Source organism: Notolabrus celidotus, chromosome 5 (genome assembly GCF_009762535.1).
Source record: "Notolabrus celidotus isolate fNotCel1 chromosome 5, fNotCel1.pri, whole genome shotgun sequence".
In the NCBI taxonomy this organism is placed as follows: Eukaryota; Metazoa; Chordata; class Actinopteri; order Labriformes; family Labridae; genus Notolabrus; species Notolabrus celidotus.
In genome coordinates this window covers 5,675,388-5,690,821 of record NC_048276.1, presented here as the reverse complement: position 1 = coordinate 5,690,821, position 15,434 = coordinate 5,675,388, and the positions used below count along the sequence as shown (strand labels likewise).

Here is a 15,434-nt window from a genome sequence, read left to right as displayed (position 1 = left end):
CGCTAGCTTTCTGCTAATTGATTTAGCAGCGACAGACTAATGCAATCAATACGCTACACGAAGAAGAAACTTCCAGTTCGAAGCATCCGGCATTGGGTAGAGAGGGGGTTAGGAATCACTTCCGGTATGGACTTCCGGTGTGGATGTTGTGGCGGCGCCATCTTGCCTGCAGTACAGGATGTGGGCGGGGCTTCAAAGAAGGCGCCTGATTTAAACATCTAGAAAGTTCCCTGACATTTTGTTTTCGGCTGAGAGACAGGAAGGAGACGATACGTGTCAGCAAGTTTTCTGTGAGTTGACGCTTAGATCTGATTAAAAAAACGTTGTAAAAGTCTGAGATATGAAAGTAGAGAGGCTTTTAAAGGGTGTGGTGATAAAATATGTATGAACATTAGAGTATAAACTCCTTCTCTGGTGTTGTCTGATGTAAACTAGAAGCGCTGTTTACTTGGAATCGTATTTCTGTTATGATAGAATAGAAGAATAGAATAGAATGCCTTTATTGACATTGCATGACAGTTATATAGTATTTACAGTTGTTATTGCAGTGAGTATTGCAAGTTGGGTTGGGATTGGTAGTGTGTGTGTGTGTGGGGGGGGGGTATCAAGATAATAATATAGTTAAAAATATAATAACAATAAAATAGCAATGACAAGGGTAAAATATAATATAATTAAATAAAAGAAAATAGAATAAAAGAAAAGGAAGGAAAAGAAAAGAAAATATGGCAACTATTACAGATATATACATACTATGTACACTTCTATCTGATAAGGTAAGTTATTGCATGGATAAAAATTGCACCAGGTTTTTTAAAAAACAAACATACACAGTATGAAGAACAGTGCGATTCAGATGGATACAGTAGTTATTTGTGAATGTGCCAAGTCACATAGTAACTTCCATGTAGTGGAATGAAAGATGAGAGCAGCTGATTAACGGGACACAGCAGTGCTGGTGTTAAACAGTCTGATTGCAGATGGGATGAAGGACCTGCTGTAGCGCTCCGTCCTGCAGGGTGGGAGTCTCAGTCTGCTGCTGAAGGAGCTGCTCAGGGACCCCACAGTCTCATGCAGGGGGTGAGAGGGATTGTTAGTGCAATATTGCACATTGCTTTTACTGCACGGGAGGAAGAGTGTAGTCAGTGTGTTTTATAGTGAGTGTTCAGAGCGTTGATGGCTCTAGGGAAAAAGCTGTCTCTGAGTCTATTGCTCCTGGTTTTGTGTGACCTGTAGCGCCGTCCTGAGTGCAACAGGTTGATTATGTGATGACCGGGGTGGGACCATAGACTGTAAATAAAAATGGACAGCATTGCTCCTCCTCTTCCCGTTGTACAGTTCTGAAGCCAAAAAATCCCTCTCCTGGGCGCAGCCATTGTTTCCCTCTACGGCGGCTGTGAATCAAAGGAAACCCGGAAATAAAACCCCGTTTTTTAAACTCTAATAACTAAGACTCTAAAGAGGCCTTGAACACAAAACAGTCAAATACTAACTACATATCACCACAGCATACGGATGTGAGAAACATTCGTATGACGTGTATTTCTTTTTTAAAGTTTGACAGATTTTTTGACCTATACTGCAGCCAGCCACCGGGGGGCAGAAACTCAGCTGAAAGCTTCACCTCCAGCCGAGCGAGATGCACCCCTGGGTGGGACGAGTCCTTAACAATGTTTGTAGCTGAGGTAGTGAGAGCTGGCAATGTTGTCCAGGGAGAGCAGAGAGCAGTCAGTGATCTTCTTCTTCTTATCTTTACTGCATCAAACCCGCTGTCATATTAAAGCGAATAATATCGAAACAATGCACAGAAATGGAAACTAAAGCAGTGAATGAATTGTGTACATTGTGCACATTTTTTTGAAGGCGCTTTAAAGGTGACATATCATGCAAAATCGACTTTTTAATGGTTCTCTACCTGAAATATGTGTCCCTGTCTACAAACCCCCCGAAAATGAAAAGAATCCATTCTGCCCCTGTTCTGATTTCTCCACCTTTCTGTAAATGTGTGTGAAACGAGCCGTTTCAGTTTTCAGTGTTTTTGTTACGTCACAACAATATCCGGTCTGTAACGGAAGTCAGAGCTCAGAGCTTGTTCAGCCCATAGACTGTATAAAATACAACTCAACCCCTCCTCCGTTTTTCATTCCCTGCACACGTGTGCTAACAAGGAGCTTAGGAGGGAGGCATGCTAGTTGTAGGCTGTCTTAATAAACACGAAGGTCGGTTTTACTCCCCACGTCTGCAGATTTGAAGATCTAGTGGATGATTTTTATTTATCATGGATAAGTGCTAGCGCTAGTTAGCATAGCCACATAGCTACATGTTCGTCGCTGTGTACCAAGACACACGTCGACATACTGACAAATAAAACAACAAGAAACACTAAATCTGTGACCAATCCTTCAGAAAGGTCCTGCTGCAGGCGCCTCTCCATCAGGATCAGATTCCGGATCAGATTCAGAGGGTTGAAGTAACGCGGGTCTGTGAGCAGCCGTGTATATTCAGCCAACATGTAAACATTAGATCAACGTGCTGGACAGCCGAGGGCACATCCACTTCCTGAGGGGGCGTGGTCAGAGAGAAAACAGCCTGCTCTGAGCAGGGCTGAAAAAGAGGGTTTTACAGGCATGCCAAGATCTGATTCCAAAGTGTTTTTTTGAGCATAAACTTTAAAGAAATGTTTTGGGGACCTCTTAGACCAATATATATTGATGAAAAAGAGCGGAATATGTCACCTTTAAAATAAGTTTCCAAAGCAACGTTGAAGAAGAAGCCATGGTGGTCATTTTGCAGAACAGTTAATGCCTCAAAATTCAAACAGGGATTATTTAGTATCTGGTTAAAACTGTCTGTTTCTTTTCTCCGAGAATAATACTTGGAGAAATATTTCAAGTTTTTGCGATCTTAAAATACTCATCATTACATATTCTTATGCCCACAACAACCTCCACTCTCTTCTTCATCATCACTTCAGGCAGACTCTCACTAATAATACTGTATTGTCATCTGTTCCAGATTGTGAAAACACAGCTGGATCACGTTTCAGAGATGGGGCCAAAGTTGAAGCCGGTTAAGAAAGGACCCATGGACAACTACTTTAAGGTATATATATTTTCACATGTTTAATCAAATATAAACCCAAGTTGTGTTACTTTTATAAAAAGCTGTTCTAAATATGAAGTTTAAGATTTTGATTTGTTTGAAACTATTGTGTAACAGGTTTTTGTGGACTAATTTAACTAAGCTGCATTTTGGTTTTCTTTTATTTTAGATACAGTTGTGCTCATAAGTTTACATACCCTGGCAGAATTTATGATTTTTTGGCCATTTTTCAGAGAATATGAATGACAACACAAAATCTTTTTTTTCACTCATGGTTAGCGGTTGGGTGAAGCAATTTATTATCAAACAACTGTGTTTACTCTTTTTAAATCATAATAACAGAAGAAACTACCCAAATGACCCTGATCAAAAGTTTACATACCCCAGTTCTTAATACCGTGTATTGCCCCCTTTAACATCAATGACAGCTTAAAGTCTTTTGTGGTAGTTGTGGATGAGGTTCTTTATTTTCTCAGATGGTAAAGCTGCCCATTCTTCTTGGCAAAAAGCCTCCAGTTCCTGTAAATTATTGGGCTGTCTTGCATGAACTGCACGTTTGAGATCTCCCCAAAGTGACTCAATGATATTGAGGTCAGGGGACTGAGATGGCCACTCCAGAACCTTCACCTTATTCTGTTGTAGCCAATGACAGGTGGACTTGGCTTTGTGTTTTGGATTGTTTTCATGTTGGAACGTCCAACATATATATATATCCCTTTCCTGTTTTATACAGTTCAATTACCTTTTCCCGCAGATCCTTTGACAATTCTTTTGCTTTCCCCATGACTCAGAATCCAGAAGTGTCAGTGTAGTACTGGATGAAAAATGCAAGGGTCTGTCAGGAGCCCAGAAACTCACTGACCTTTTATACACACACACTGATTACAAGCAAATAGATCACAGGTGAGGATAGTTGTCTTTATTAGCCATTCAAACCTGTTTGTGTCAACTTGTGTGCAAGTTATCAGGCCAAAATCACCAGGGTATGTAAACTTTTGATCAGGGTCATTTGGGCAGTTTCTGTTGTCATTATGATTTAAAAAGAGTAAACACCGTTGCTTGACAATAAATGGCTTCACCCAACCACTAAACATGAGGGGAAAGTAAGTTTTTGTGTTATCCTTCATATTCTCTGAAAAATGGCCAAAAAATCACAAATTCTGCCAGAGTATGTAAACTTATGTGCACATAAGTACTCTTGATGAAATTGAATTTAGTACGTTTTGAATCTGTGGTCCAGCCATGTTTTGAGATGACATAGTAAATCTGTCTTTGTCTTTTGTCAGCCCTCTAATACTCCGGAGAATTCTCCAGGATTTCGCAAACCTTTCGGCCAACATCAGCCGAAGATGTCTGAAGCCCAACATCATCGTCCGGTTAAACCAGATAAACAGGTACTATATCTGATGGATTAAGTTTTCTAATGATATAAAGGAACAACATGTATTGTAATAAGATAAGAAGGGTTAAAGTGTGTTGTATTTCTAGGAAAAACATGCCACCCATTCCTTTGTGTGGATTGGGAGTGGCAAGACACCGATAAACTTGACCTGCGATAAGGCAGGGACCATCCTGGACTCCCTGAAGAGAAGTGCAGAGTTCAAGAAACTTGCAGAAAAGAATCAAAACAAAGAGCTAGTTATTGTAAGAGATGGTAAAGCTATAAGTTCTCATTGTCCATGCCGGTTAATCAAGGGTGATCATCTTACTATCAAGTACATTAAAGCTTCAGGTGAACTGAAGCCATCCGATGAAAACCATGCTGCTGCTGCTGCACTTGGCAGAAGAAAGCATCGGTCTGACGAGCTTGTGATATTTCATGTGCTGACAAAAGGAAGGAAAAACATAACCAGAATCATGAAGAACAATGAACTCCCGAAAAGTGTTGGGGAAGTCACTGTTTATGCATACAAAGGGGAAAAGGTGAAGTATGCTCTGAAACACGACAACCGTTTTCTGGAAATTGTCTTCGAGAAGAACTGCGCGCTCGTTGAAAAGGGTCCTGACATAAAAACTGAGATGCTCGATCTCGTTGATGGACTTGACGGCAAAACTGTCCAGATCATAGAGATCGACAAGTCTCCACCACCAGAGAGTCCACCGCAAAGTCTTGATGATGCATGTGAGATGCAAAGTGAATCTCAGAGATCTGAGTCTGACTCAGGTGAAAACCAAGATCCTCAACAGCAGTCTACCACAGCTGAGACAGTGAATGACAGCGCAGCCAAAGAGCAACCAAAGCAAACTGGTGCCATTCAGCCAGAAATAATACCTCGCTCAGAGGATGTGAAGCGGTTCCTGTCAGCCAGGGTTAGAAATGTGGTTAAAGGGATGAGCACTAGACTTTCTCCCGACCAGAATCTCTTTTGCGTGGAGTATGGAAAGAATGCTGAGACATGCAGGGAGGTGAGAACAATGAAGAAACTGATGAATCTCAGTGATTCGGTTTGCCATGTGACGGCAAATGGAACACCTTACGGAACTGGCTTCCTCCTGTTTGACAAGTTTGTCCTCACGAATGGCCACGTAATCAATAACATTTATGACACTGTTAGTGGGCAGCTTCGTGAGCCTGTGACTCTCTATTTCTCTCATGAAAGTCTGGGCCAGGTGGACTCAGGAGCAAAGGTGGAGGAGGTTGTAGGTTTTGAGTACTGGTTTGATCCCTCAGGCCATAAGTATGACTGGGCTTTGTTAAGACTTAGTACTGATCAGGGATTACCGCGCCCTCTGTTGAACCACTTTGGTTTTCTTCCCCAAAGTGGAGGAATTTGCATTATTGGGCATCCCGATGGGGGGGTGAAAAAGATCGATCCATGCTTGATTATTCCGTCCGATGAGCGCAGCCAGGTTACAGAGAAGCATCGCAAAGAAAATCCAGACGGCGTTCTGAAAGAGTACAACGGCATTATTCATTTGGTTACCCCCAAATTCTTTTTGGATGTGGCAGAATCTATTCAACATGACAGGAAGGTTCTCACGTACGAGTCCTGCTTTTATTTTGGCTCGTCCGGCTCGCCTGTCTTTGACGAGCACTGCAATGTTGTTGCGATGCATTCAGCTGGTTACGATTACGAAGACAGACGCCGTAAAAGCAACAGTGTCATTGAGTTTGGCTATCCTTTGTCCTCCATTCTTGAACACATGATCATCCAGATGGTGAAGAGAGGAAGGTTTGATGTGCTGAAGGCATACTTGGCTAACAATTATGCACAGCATACAAACATCATGGCCAATGTGAAGAAACTGGTTGAGAGCAGAAATCTCATCTTTTTTAAAGATACAGACAACAACTCAGTGAACACCGATGATGATGAGAGTCTGAGGGGGTTCTTTGAATTCCTCTTAAAGACAGAGGAGCCTGTCCCTATGGACACGGACTGAGTGTAGACCAACAGTGCAGAGATAGCTGCTTTGAGAGCAGCTTTAGCAGTTAGCAGCAATGTCTGTCATGTCTGTTTTCATATACAAAGATACTATTGTTGCAGGGAAACGTGGTGTTTTCATTCTTTAAACATCTATAATCAGTTTAAGGACAAATGTCATTTTATTTGCATGATTTCTTTTATTGTTAAAAGTGTTTTTTCTTTATTTCTTTTTATACTTTAAGCAAATATTACACATTCGTTAGATCCTAAAGGGTCAGACAAATCAAAGAAACTTCCAACATTATGGGATGAGATTATGTTATTATATAAGTATCATGGAAGTGTTTCTGTCATCGGGTTAGTAAAAAGAAACCTATGTGCAGAAATGAAAAAAGAAACAGGATGTTATAGGCTTTTAAGAGGAAGGGGTCAGTTGACTTTAATTTTTTTTTGGTTTTAATTTGTAAAAAAGAATATTTTCATTATCATTCATTTTTAAAATCTTACATTTAAAAAAATATATGTTTATGTATCAGCAAGTATGACACAGAACCAGAGGGGCTGTGATTGATTATTTTCTGATTGGACTGTTTTACTTTTGATTGTTTTTGATTATTGTCTTTATTTTAAATAATGAAAACAGTTGATTACAGTCAGATTTTGCAATCTTCTTTCATGTTCACTGTATTGAAAATTATTTTTAAAATGTTTTTGCCAAATGATCTTGCATTGTAATGAATTTTGTCATAATAGAAGTGAATAACTTCAGTTTTAAACATTGTTAATGAAAACGTGTTGAATAAAGTTTTTTGTCATCTTTGGATTTGCCTGTGGTTTTTATTTATTCTGTGATCATATGCTGCATGAATTATTGAAGAGAGGTCAAAGGTCAATTTGTAATCTGACCCTAAATTTGATTAAATTATTATTTATATGTCAGTGTACTTTAAAATGTTCTGTTGTGTAAAAGAGTTTAAATAAATGCAACTCATCCATGCATTATTATGGTTCATCTCACCACTGCACTATTATCATATTATTTTAGCCTATACATATTAGTCATGCCTATTTGTTGTTCTTTTGTATTTATAGCTGATGTTATTATATTATATATTTTTATTTTTATTTTGTATGTCTTATTCTTATGCCTTGTACAAGGAGAGCACAGTTTACCAAAGTCAAATTCCTTGTGTTCAAGCATACCTGGCCAATAAAGCTGATTCTGATTCTGATACAAGAATCCACGAGATTACTCTAAGGCGGAACCATAGCAACCCAGGTCCTCAGTTTCTACACGGATCTATTTGTAACGCGGACCGCAGCAGGAAGACCTGACGAAATGGAAGTGTAAGAGGACATTTCTGGTTTTTATTCAGATATTTTCCAACAAATGTATACTTTAGTGTGTTGTGAATTTATACTGCTGCACTATATCCTGATTTAAAGAACAGAAGTAACAGCTCGAGGCAGTTTCCGTTGAATGTATTGATCGTCGCGTGGGAAACTGAACGTCACAAGTGTTTTGATAAGACTAATTTCAAGCCTCTGCGTGGAATCAAAGCTCACTCTTTATATTCATGTTATATTTTATAACTTATTACATAAGAAAGCGCATATCTAAAGGTTCACTAATGTCCTACTTTTATTTCTTTACTAATATTTCATATTTCTTCCAACACTGGTGAAGACAAACACCGAGTTCTCCATCGATTTTAATGATGAATATGATGTTACAAGGTTACAATGTCATTTAGCAGACGCTTTAATCCAAAGTGACGTACATACAAGAACAAGAACAACACAAGCAAAGATCTGGACAAGAGGAAACAAGATCAGTAAGAGTAACAAAGTGCTTCAAGTCAATTTGAGTGCAGGTACTGCCAAGCAGTGTAAAGGCAATGCACAAAAATAAGTAAGGAATTTCTTTTTTATTTTAAAGGCCCTGTGAGGAGTTTTGAACTGGCTGAGAAACAGACTGAAAATGATACTAATGCCTCTTTATGGCCTTTAATAGCAAACAAGTCCATCAGCAGCAACACTGACACCTTCTCTGTTGTCATTTTTAATGCCTGAAACCACCCTGAGGGGGTAGGTGTCAGACCAGATGATGGACATCACAGCCTTTATTTGAATGTTTTCATGGAAAATAATCACAATGCCTGATAAAGTTGACTGTTAAAAGACAACAGGATGAGGCTTTTGTTGAAAACACTACTTTTGCATGTATAAGACAAGAGATAAGAGGTATCGCTTTGTCCACAGGGGGTGCCAGAATTGATACAAAACAAAAGTTCCTCACAGCAGCTTTAAATAAAATAAGGAACATCTACAATAAAGCAACCAAACCATTTAAGACCTTCCATTATCATCATCAACAATTAACATCACCACAATAATGACCAAAGTACCAAGTGCTGGGTCACTCCAGACCTGAACACAGATTCCCAGAGTAGAGCAGGACAGTGAGAGTCAACTGTAGCTGGGAGACATGATCTGCCACTGGGGACAAGAGTGGAGAACAGTCTAGCTAAGTGCATAGTGCTTCCTAAAGAGCTGGGTCTTTAGCTGTCTTTTGAAAGTAGAGAGGGACTCTGCAGATCGAATGGAGTTGGCCAATTCATTCCACCATGATCTTCTCAATAGTTTGTATTTATCAATAAACTGGGCACGATTTTTGGGATTTCACTTTTTTATTTGTTTGGTAGTAGTGTTTGAACAAACTACATATTTTTAATAATTTTGGCGTTGATAAAAAAATCAGGCTGCACGGTGATGCAGTGGGTAGCGCTGTTGCCTCACAGTTAGAAGGTTCCTGGTTCGAATCCCCGGCCGGCCAGGTGCCTTTCTGTGTGGAGTTTGCATGTTCTCCCCGTGCATGCGTTGGTTCTCTCCGGGTCCTCCGGCTTCCTCCCACAGTCCAAAAACATGCTCTCCAGGTTAATTGATCACTCTAAATTGCCCGTAGGTGTGAGTGTGTGCGTGTATGGTTGTCTGTCATCTGTGTTAGCCCTGTGATAGGTTGGCGACCTGTCCAGGGTGTACCCTGCCTTCCGCCCGTAGCCAGCTGGGATAGGCTCCAGCCCCCCGTGACCCCTAACGGGATAAGCGGTCAAGATAATGGATGGATGGATGGATGGATGGATGGATGGATGGATGGATGGATGGATAAAAGTTATTTACAGTAAAGTGGCAAAGTTAACAGGTAATTCAAAGAAAAACAGTGCACAGGTTTCTGAGAAATTAATGTTAAATTTTCTTTAAGAGTCAGATTTTAGACCATTACTATGAAAATTGTAAATAAAATGGAAAAGAGCGTTTTATATTTAATTTTTATATTTTTTCTTTATCACAATTTTCTGTTACTTTAACTTTGCATGTTGCTCTTTGGCTAATAATAGTCATAATAATAATAATATTTATTTATATAACATTTTCAAAACAGGGCTGCAAAATGCTTTACAAATAAGAAAGAAACTAAAAGACAATGAAAGATAAATGTGAGGAAGACAATGAAAAACAATCAAAAGAATGAAAAACAATCACCAGCAGGGAGGTGACAGAGATAAGAAATGAAGATAAAAAAAGGTTTAAGATAAAACAATGTTGGAAGACTTAAAAACAACAAAATATAAAAGATTAAAACAATTAAAAGATCAGAAATATAGAATATAAAATAATAAAAACCTGCTTATGATACGGCCTGAAAAATAATAAAAACATCTGGATTAAAACTCAGTCAGTCAGGTGACATCTCCTGTGAAAGCACATCGATAAAAGTGTGTTTTTAAAAGAGATTAAGAGAGGATAAAAACGCTGTCAGTCTGGTTGTTCCAGAGGGTCAGGGCTCTGACAGGAAAGGCCCGCTCACCTTCTTCCTCAGACTCCACTGTGGGATAATAATAAGCGATCATCACTCAGCAAATGGAGCTGATGACTACCAGATCAGATTAAAAGCTCCAAGATCAGTTGGTTGACTTACCTTCAGTTTCTGGGTTACAAATACAGTTTTCAAAGTTCAAGCAAGCATGACCTGTGTGTTTAAAGTTTCTGCCTTACTCTTAGGAAAAACGCAAGTGCTGCTATGCTGAGCAACTATGAGGTAAGATCACATGTCATGTCTCCTCTCTTTGTTCTGTCAGGTTCAGAGATTTAAATCATACAGTGTTACTCCAGATTTGTGTGTGTGTGTTTTCCAGGTGTTCAAACTCCTCACCGACCTGAAGGAACAGAGGAAGGACAGCGGGAAGAACAAACACAGCACGGGGCAGCAGAACCTCAACACCATCATGTATGAGGTGAGCACACACATCCTCTCCCTTCCTGCGCGGACTTGAACCTGCTCTGTGAGTTTACTGCCGTGTTCAAACGTCTTTAAAAACAGCGTGCTCACGGTTTCCTCTTCACTTCCACGCAGACGCTGAAGCATCTGTCAAAGACGCCGTGCAGCAGGCAGAGTCCAGAGATCGTCAAAGAGTTCCTGAACACCATGATGCCTCAAAAACTCACCAAGTCAGTGAGCCTCACAAAGTCTCACACAGTTTCACTTTGAAACACGACATTCATTCATTCATTCATTCATTCATTATCTGATGTTTTTCACTCATCAGGGCAGAGAAATTAATGATCCTGAACCATCGGCCACAGACAGCAGTGGAAATTCAGCTTGTGAGTGTTTGCTTTGTTGTCCTGAATTACTGATACGTATTGTTTTAGCTTTTTTTTATTTGTTATCAACCACTGATATTCAGTCCTTGATAAAAACAAAGACTTGCTTGATCAGGTGATATTTTATGCAGCCTTAATGATCCTTAATAATAACTTTACTTTTATCTGTATAACACTTTTCAATACAAGTAACAAAGGGCTTCTCAAAACAATAAAAGTAGAGAGGTAACACACACAAAATTAGGGAAAATTCACAGAATAAAAGCTTTATTATAAAGGTGTGTGTTGAGTAGCAAAAACAAAATGATCTCCCCTGGAAGGCTGTTCCACAGTCAGTGGGCTCTGACACCTTTAGTCTTCAGTCTAGAGACCTTGAAACAGCCAGCAGAGCATTACCAGAGGATCTCAGACTGCGTCCTGGCTCATAGGGGGATAAAAGCTCAGAGATGTGTCTTAAAATAAATCCTTAAACAACAGGTAGCCAACATTAACGGGAAAATGTTTTAGTTTGGATGTCGGTGGATGGATTTCTGATTAAGATAGGGAATTATAGAAGTCAAGGTCAGAGGAAATAAAAGCATGAATGAGTTTTTCTAAATCTGTAGTCATCAATCTTTATTTATATAGCACCAAAACACAACAAATGTTATCCTCAGACTCTTTCCAAACAGAGCAGGTCTAGACCGTACTCTATGTTCTATTATTAACAAAGACCCAAAATCAAGACCAGATAACATCCAGTCCCATCTTACAGACAGGACTCAGTCTGATCTCATCTTAATCCACCATGAGCAGAGCACTTTGCAGCATTTAGCAAGTTACAGTGGCAAGGACAAACTTCCTTTAACAGGCAGAAACCTCCAGCAGGACCAGACTCATGTTAGACACACATCTGCTGAGACCGTGTTGGAGAGAGGGATAGAGGGAGATGAAGAGAGAGAGAGATGATAGTGGTGAGTTGGATAGTAGTAGTTGTAGCAGCTGGAGTCTGGAACGTCCACAGCAGCAGGCCGCCTACGGCAGAGATCCTACGAGACAAGGGAGCTCAGGGACTCCAGAAAGGTCTATGGTTAGTAACTTTAATGAGTTGATTGCTGAAGCCTCTGAGTGGTGGAGCCTTCTGAAATGTCTGAGTGTCACTGATGCTTTTATGGAGCTCCACCTCTCAGCAGAGCATGGACAGCTCGTACACCCCGGTCAGACTTTCCATTACCAGGGACATCAATAACCTGTCGCAGGGTGCATGGAAAAGTGGAACGGCCCTGCAGCAATCTGGACTCACTCAGATGAAAAGCATATTTCCACAGCTAGAAACTGACCTCGGGCTGGTTTGGAGACACAAACATGCTCTGTCATGTTTACTGCTCTCATGTTACATCATATCTGAGCGTTGAAATCCCTGCTCTGATTCCTCACTATCATTTAGACCTGAAAACCTGATGTAGCACTTATGCTGTTTGAGGTCAATTTGAAGTCAATAGAAACAGCAAAGCAAAAGAAATACACAGGAAATACAATGCAGCCAAGTGGACCAATCACAGGACTTGTGGTCTGCATCGATTCGACCTGTCATTACATTTTTGGAAGAGGTGCACATCGGCTACATGCATGTGACTGTATAGATAATGGACGTAGTATCCGTGACGTCACCCTTCTGTTTCTGAAGCGCTGTCTTGAAGTCAGGCGGCGGCGGCAGCCATATTGCTGGGCAGGCTTTGAGCCTCCTAGCCAACAGCTACAGTGTTCCCGCCTGTCAATCAAGTCAGCTGTGCCTCTCATTGGAAGACTCTTAATCTCAATATCTTCGAAATTGCTGCGTTAGAAAATAATTCACCGCCCGTACAGTGTGTGCCGATTGAGAAATGAGCTATCCAGACTACACTCGTCTTTTGTACCAGGCTGTAAACATGTTTATTTCTGCTGTAAAGATCGGCTTTTTTGAATTGGTGTGTATGTGGTTTCTGGTACTTCCTGCAGCCAGCCTCAAGTGGACACTCGATGAACTGCAGTTTTTAACGCTTCCACATTGGACTCATGTTTTTAGACCCGAGGTTGCCGCTCATTGAGAGTTTTAAATCTTTGCTTAAATCACCTCTTTGCGTTGGCTTTTAATACATACTGACATTTTATTTAGCTTTTATTTCTTGTGGATTTCTTGTGTTATCTATTGGATTTTTAATATCGATTCTTTTTTAACTAATATTTGTTTTTATTGATTGTGTTTTGAAGCTTGTACAGCACTTTGGTCAACTGCGGTGGACTCCTATTTTTAGACCGCATGTTGACGCTTTGCTACGTGCCAAGGCCAAGTAGATACAGGAGCTATGCACAGTTAAATCAAGTTATATTTTTGGGGCTTTTACACCTTTATTGATAGAGGGAGAGGACAGTGGATAGTGTAGGAAACTGGGAGAGAGTGGGGGAATGACATGCGGGAAAAGAGCCACAGGCCAGGAGCTATGCACACTTACGCACGTAGGTTACACCATCGATTTGACACAGCAGTAAAAACCAGGATAAAGTCAAGTCAAGTCAACTTTATTTATATAGCACATTTAAAAAGAACCAGTGTTGGCCAAAGTGCTTTTACAAGGTAAAAAGTAAAAAGTACATGAAGACAACAATAAACAACAACATAACAGGATATTAATGTCCTCTTCACGAGGAGAAGGCCAAAGAGAAGAGATGTGTCTTCAACAAAGATTTAAAACATTCAACAGTTGGGGCCGATCTTAATTGGACTGGCAAGCCATTCCAAAGCTTTGGGGCCGCTGCTGCAAAGGCTCGGTCTCCCCGGGTTTTAAGGCAACTTTTAGGCACATCCAGGAGCAGCTGGTTTGTTGACCTCAGTGCTCGAGCTGGGTTGAGTAGGATGGTGCCAATCCAGTTAGGGCCTTGTACGTTAAAAGCGCAATCTTAAAATCAAATATCAAGAGTTTTTGTAACTGAGTCTGGCGGAGATGGTCTAATTCATTTCCTGTTTGTTTTCAGCTGGTGGAGGAGAGTGAAGAGCGGCTCTCAGAGGAGCAGATCGAGGAGCTCATCCAGATCGTCTCGGGTGCTCTACCTGGTGACCCGGAGCAAGAAAACGCAGATGCAGAGATGGAGGAAGCTGCTGAAAAGTCATGACACACTGACGGGCCAGAGTGACACAAACTGGAGTCTGTGACTCATACGGAACTGGACTGGTTGCTTTTACCTGCACCGTTTTGAATCCCTGTTTGAACTGGCTGACAGAAGGGATACACAGTGGCCGCCTGATCATCATTACAGCTGCTTCTTGTGTTTACTTAATCACCTCCTCATAAGAACAGGTTCTGGTGCAGTGAGTCACAGAGGTTTGGCATCAGGTTGGTCTACTTTGTGTTCCAGCTCAGATAATACCAATGCTGTGCTCACTGCGGTGTGTATATATATATAATCTGGCTCCTGACTTAATGCTTTATGTCACTTTCCACCTTGGTGCATAAAATAAGAGGTTTTCACTGCTGTATGATTTACCAAGCTAGTCATGCAATCGACTTAAACTACCATCAGGTCAGACAAGAATACCATAGCAGCTGTGTACCAACAAACATGTGTACAATGGAGTGATTGTTTCATGCTTTTTTCTTTTACAACATGCTGTTTTCATTCTGTGACACAATGAAGAATATCTGCTGGAATGTGTGAGGAGCTTTTTTTAATAAACGAGCAAAGAAAGCTGGATTTTTCTTCTTGTTTACGTGTGTTGCAACGTGACAGGCTGTGAAGAACTGGTACAAAATTCAGACTGTGATCTGAAACATAATTAAGTGTCGGACAAGAGCGGCGTCACCCTCAATGCTGCTTCTGTCGGCATCATACAGGTAGTTCAGTCTTTTTCATAACAACCCGGATAGGTTTGTGTAACCACTACGGATACAAAAAACACAGGAGCCTCTGGATGAGCTCATTTATCTCTGCTGGGATGTTGTGAAACAGCAGAGGAAGGATGTGCTGGTTAGACTCACGTACCTCTCTGTTTTAGCTTCCTGTGTTAGTTTCCTGTGTTACTTTTCTACTCTCCCTCAGCAAGAAAGAACAAAATGAAAGTTAATGATAATAATTGATAAGATTGTTGTAGCACTTTTCATGGTGCTCAAAGAGGCTTTACAGAAAAATAAAGCAAATAAATAAAACAGAACAAAGACTGAGGTGGGGCAGGACTCAAGGCATCCTTATCAAATCCTTTATCATCTAATCCATAAATCCAGTGGTGTAGACATTTCAAAGTAAGAAGGATGGTTTAGAGAGCTGTGTTATTTAATTTTATGCTAA

General features: G+C 40.5%; 2 protein-coding genes across 2 annotated transcripts; both read left to right on the top strand.

Moving 5' to 3' along the window:
• The first annotated feature begins 209 nt into the window (after positions 1–209).
• On the top strand, positions 210–7,291 carry LOC117812635 (protein FAM111A-like). The gene is made up of 4 exons (XM_034683529.1): positions 210–290; positions 3,016–3,102; positions 4,389–4,496; positions 4,591–7,291. The coding sequence occupies exons 2-4, from the start codon at positions 3,049–3,051 to the stop codon at positions 6,484–6,486; spliced, it is 2,058 nt and encodes a 685-aa protein (XP_034539420.1). The 5' UTR covers positions 210–290; positions 3,016–3,048; the 3' UTR covers positions 6,487–7,291.
• Positions 7,292–7,718: 427 nt separating this feature from the next.
• Positions 7,719–14,843, top strand: crcp (calcitonin gene-related peptide-receptor component protein). Its single transcript, XM_034684424.1, has 6 exons — positions 7,719–7,817; positions 10,533–10,569; positions 10,667–10,765; positions 10,885–10,979; positions 11,078–11,135; positions 14,127–14,843. The coding sequence occupies exons 1-6, from the start codon at positions 7,810–7,812 to the stop codon at positions 14,262–14,264; spliced, it is 435 nt and encodes a 144-aa protein (XP_034540315.1). The 5' UTR covers positions 7,719–7,809; the 3' UTR covers positions 14,265–14,843.
• Positions 14,844–15,434: the final 591 nt, after the last annotated feature.

What these genes read in the sequence shown, in the direction of transcription:
- crcp (XM_034684424.1), top strand. An exon ending in TCAACACCATCATGTATGAG is followed by an intron (nt 10,766 to 10,884) that starts GTGAGCACACAC and finishes ACTTCCACGCAG; the next exon opens with ACGCTGAAGCATCTGTCAAA. An exon ending in CAGCAGTGGAAATTCAGCTT is followed by an intron (nt 11,136 to 14,126) that starts GTGAGTGTTTGC and finishes GTTTGTTTTCAG; the next exon opens with CTGGTGGAGGAGAGTGAAGA.
- LOC117812635 (XM_034683529.1), top strand. Translation starts at nt 3,049, where the DNA reads ATGGGGCCAAAGTTGAAGCCGGTTAAGAAAGGACCCATGGACAACTAC. An exon ending in CCATGGACAACTACTTTAAG is followed by an intron (nt 3,103 to 4,388) that starts GTATATATATTT and finishes GTCTTTTGTCAG; the next exon opens with CCCTCTAATACTCCGGAGAA. An exon ending in CGGTTAAACCAGATAAACAG is followed by an intron (nt 4,497 to 4,590) that starts GTACTATATCTG and finishes TTGTATTTCTAG; the next exon opens with GAAAAACATGCCACCCATTC.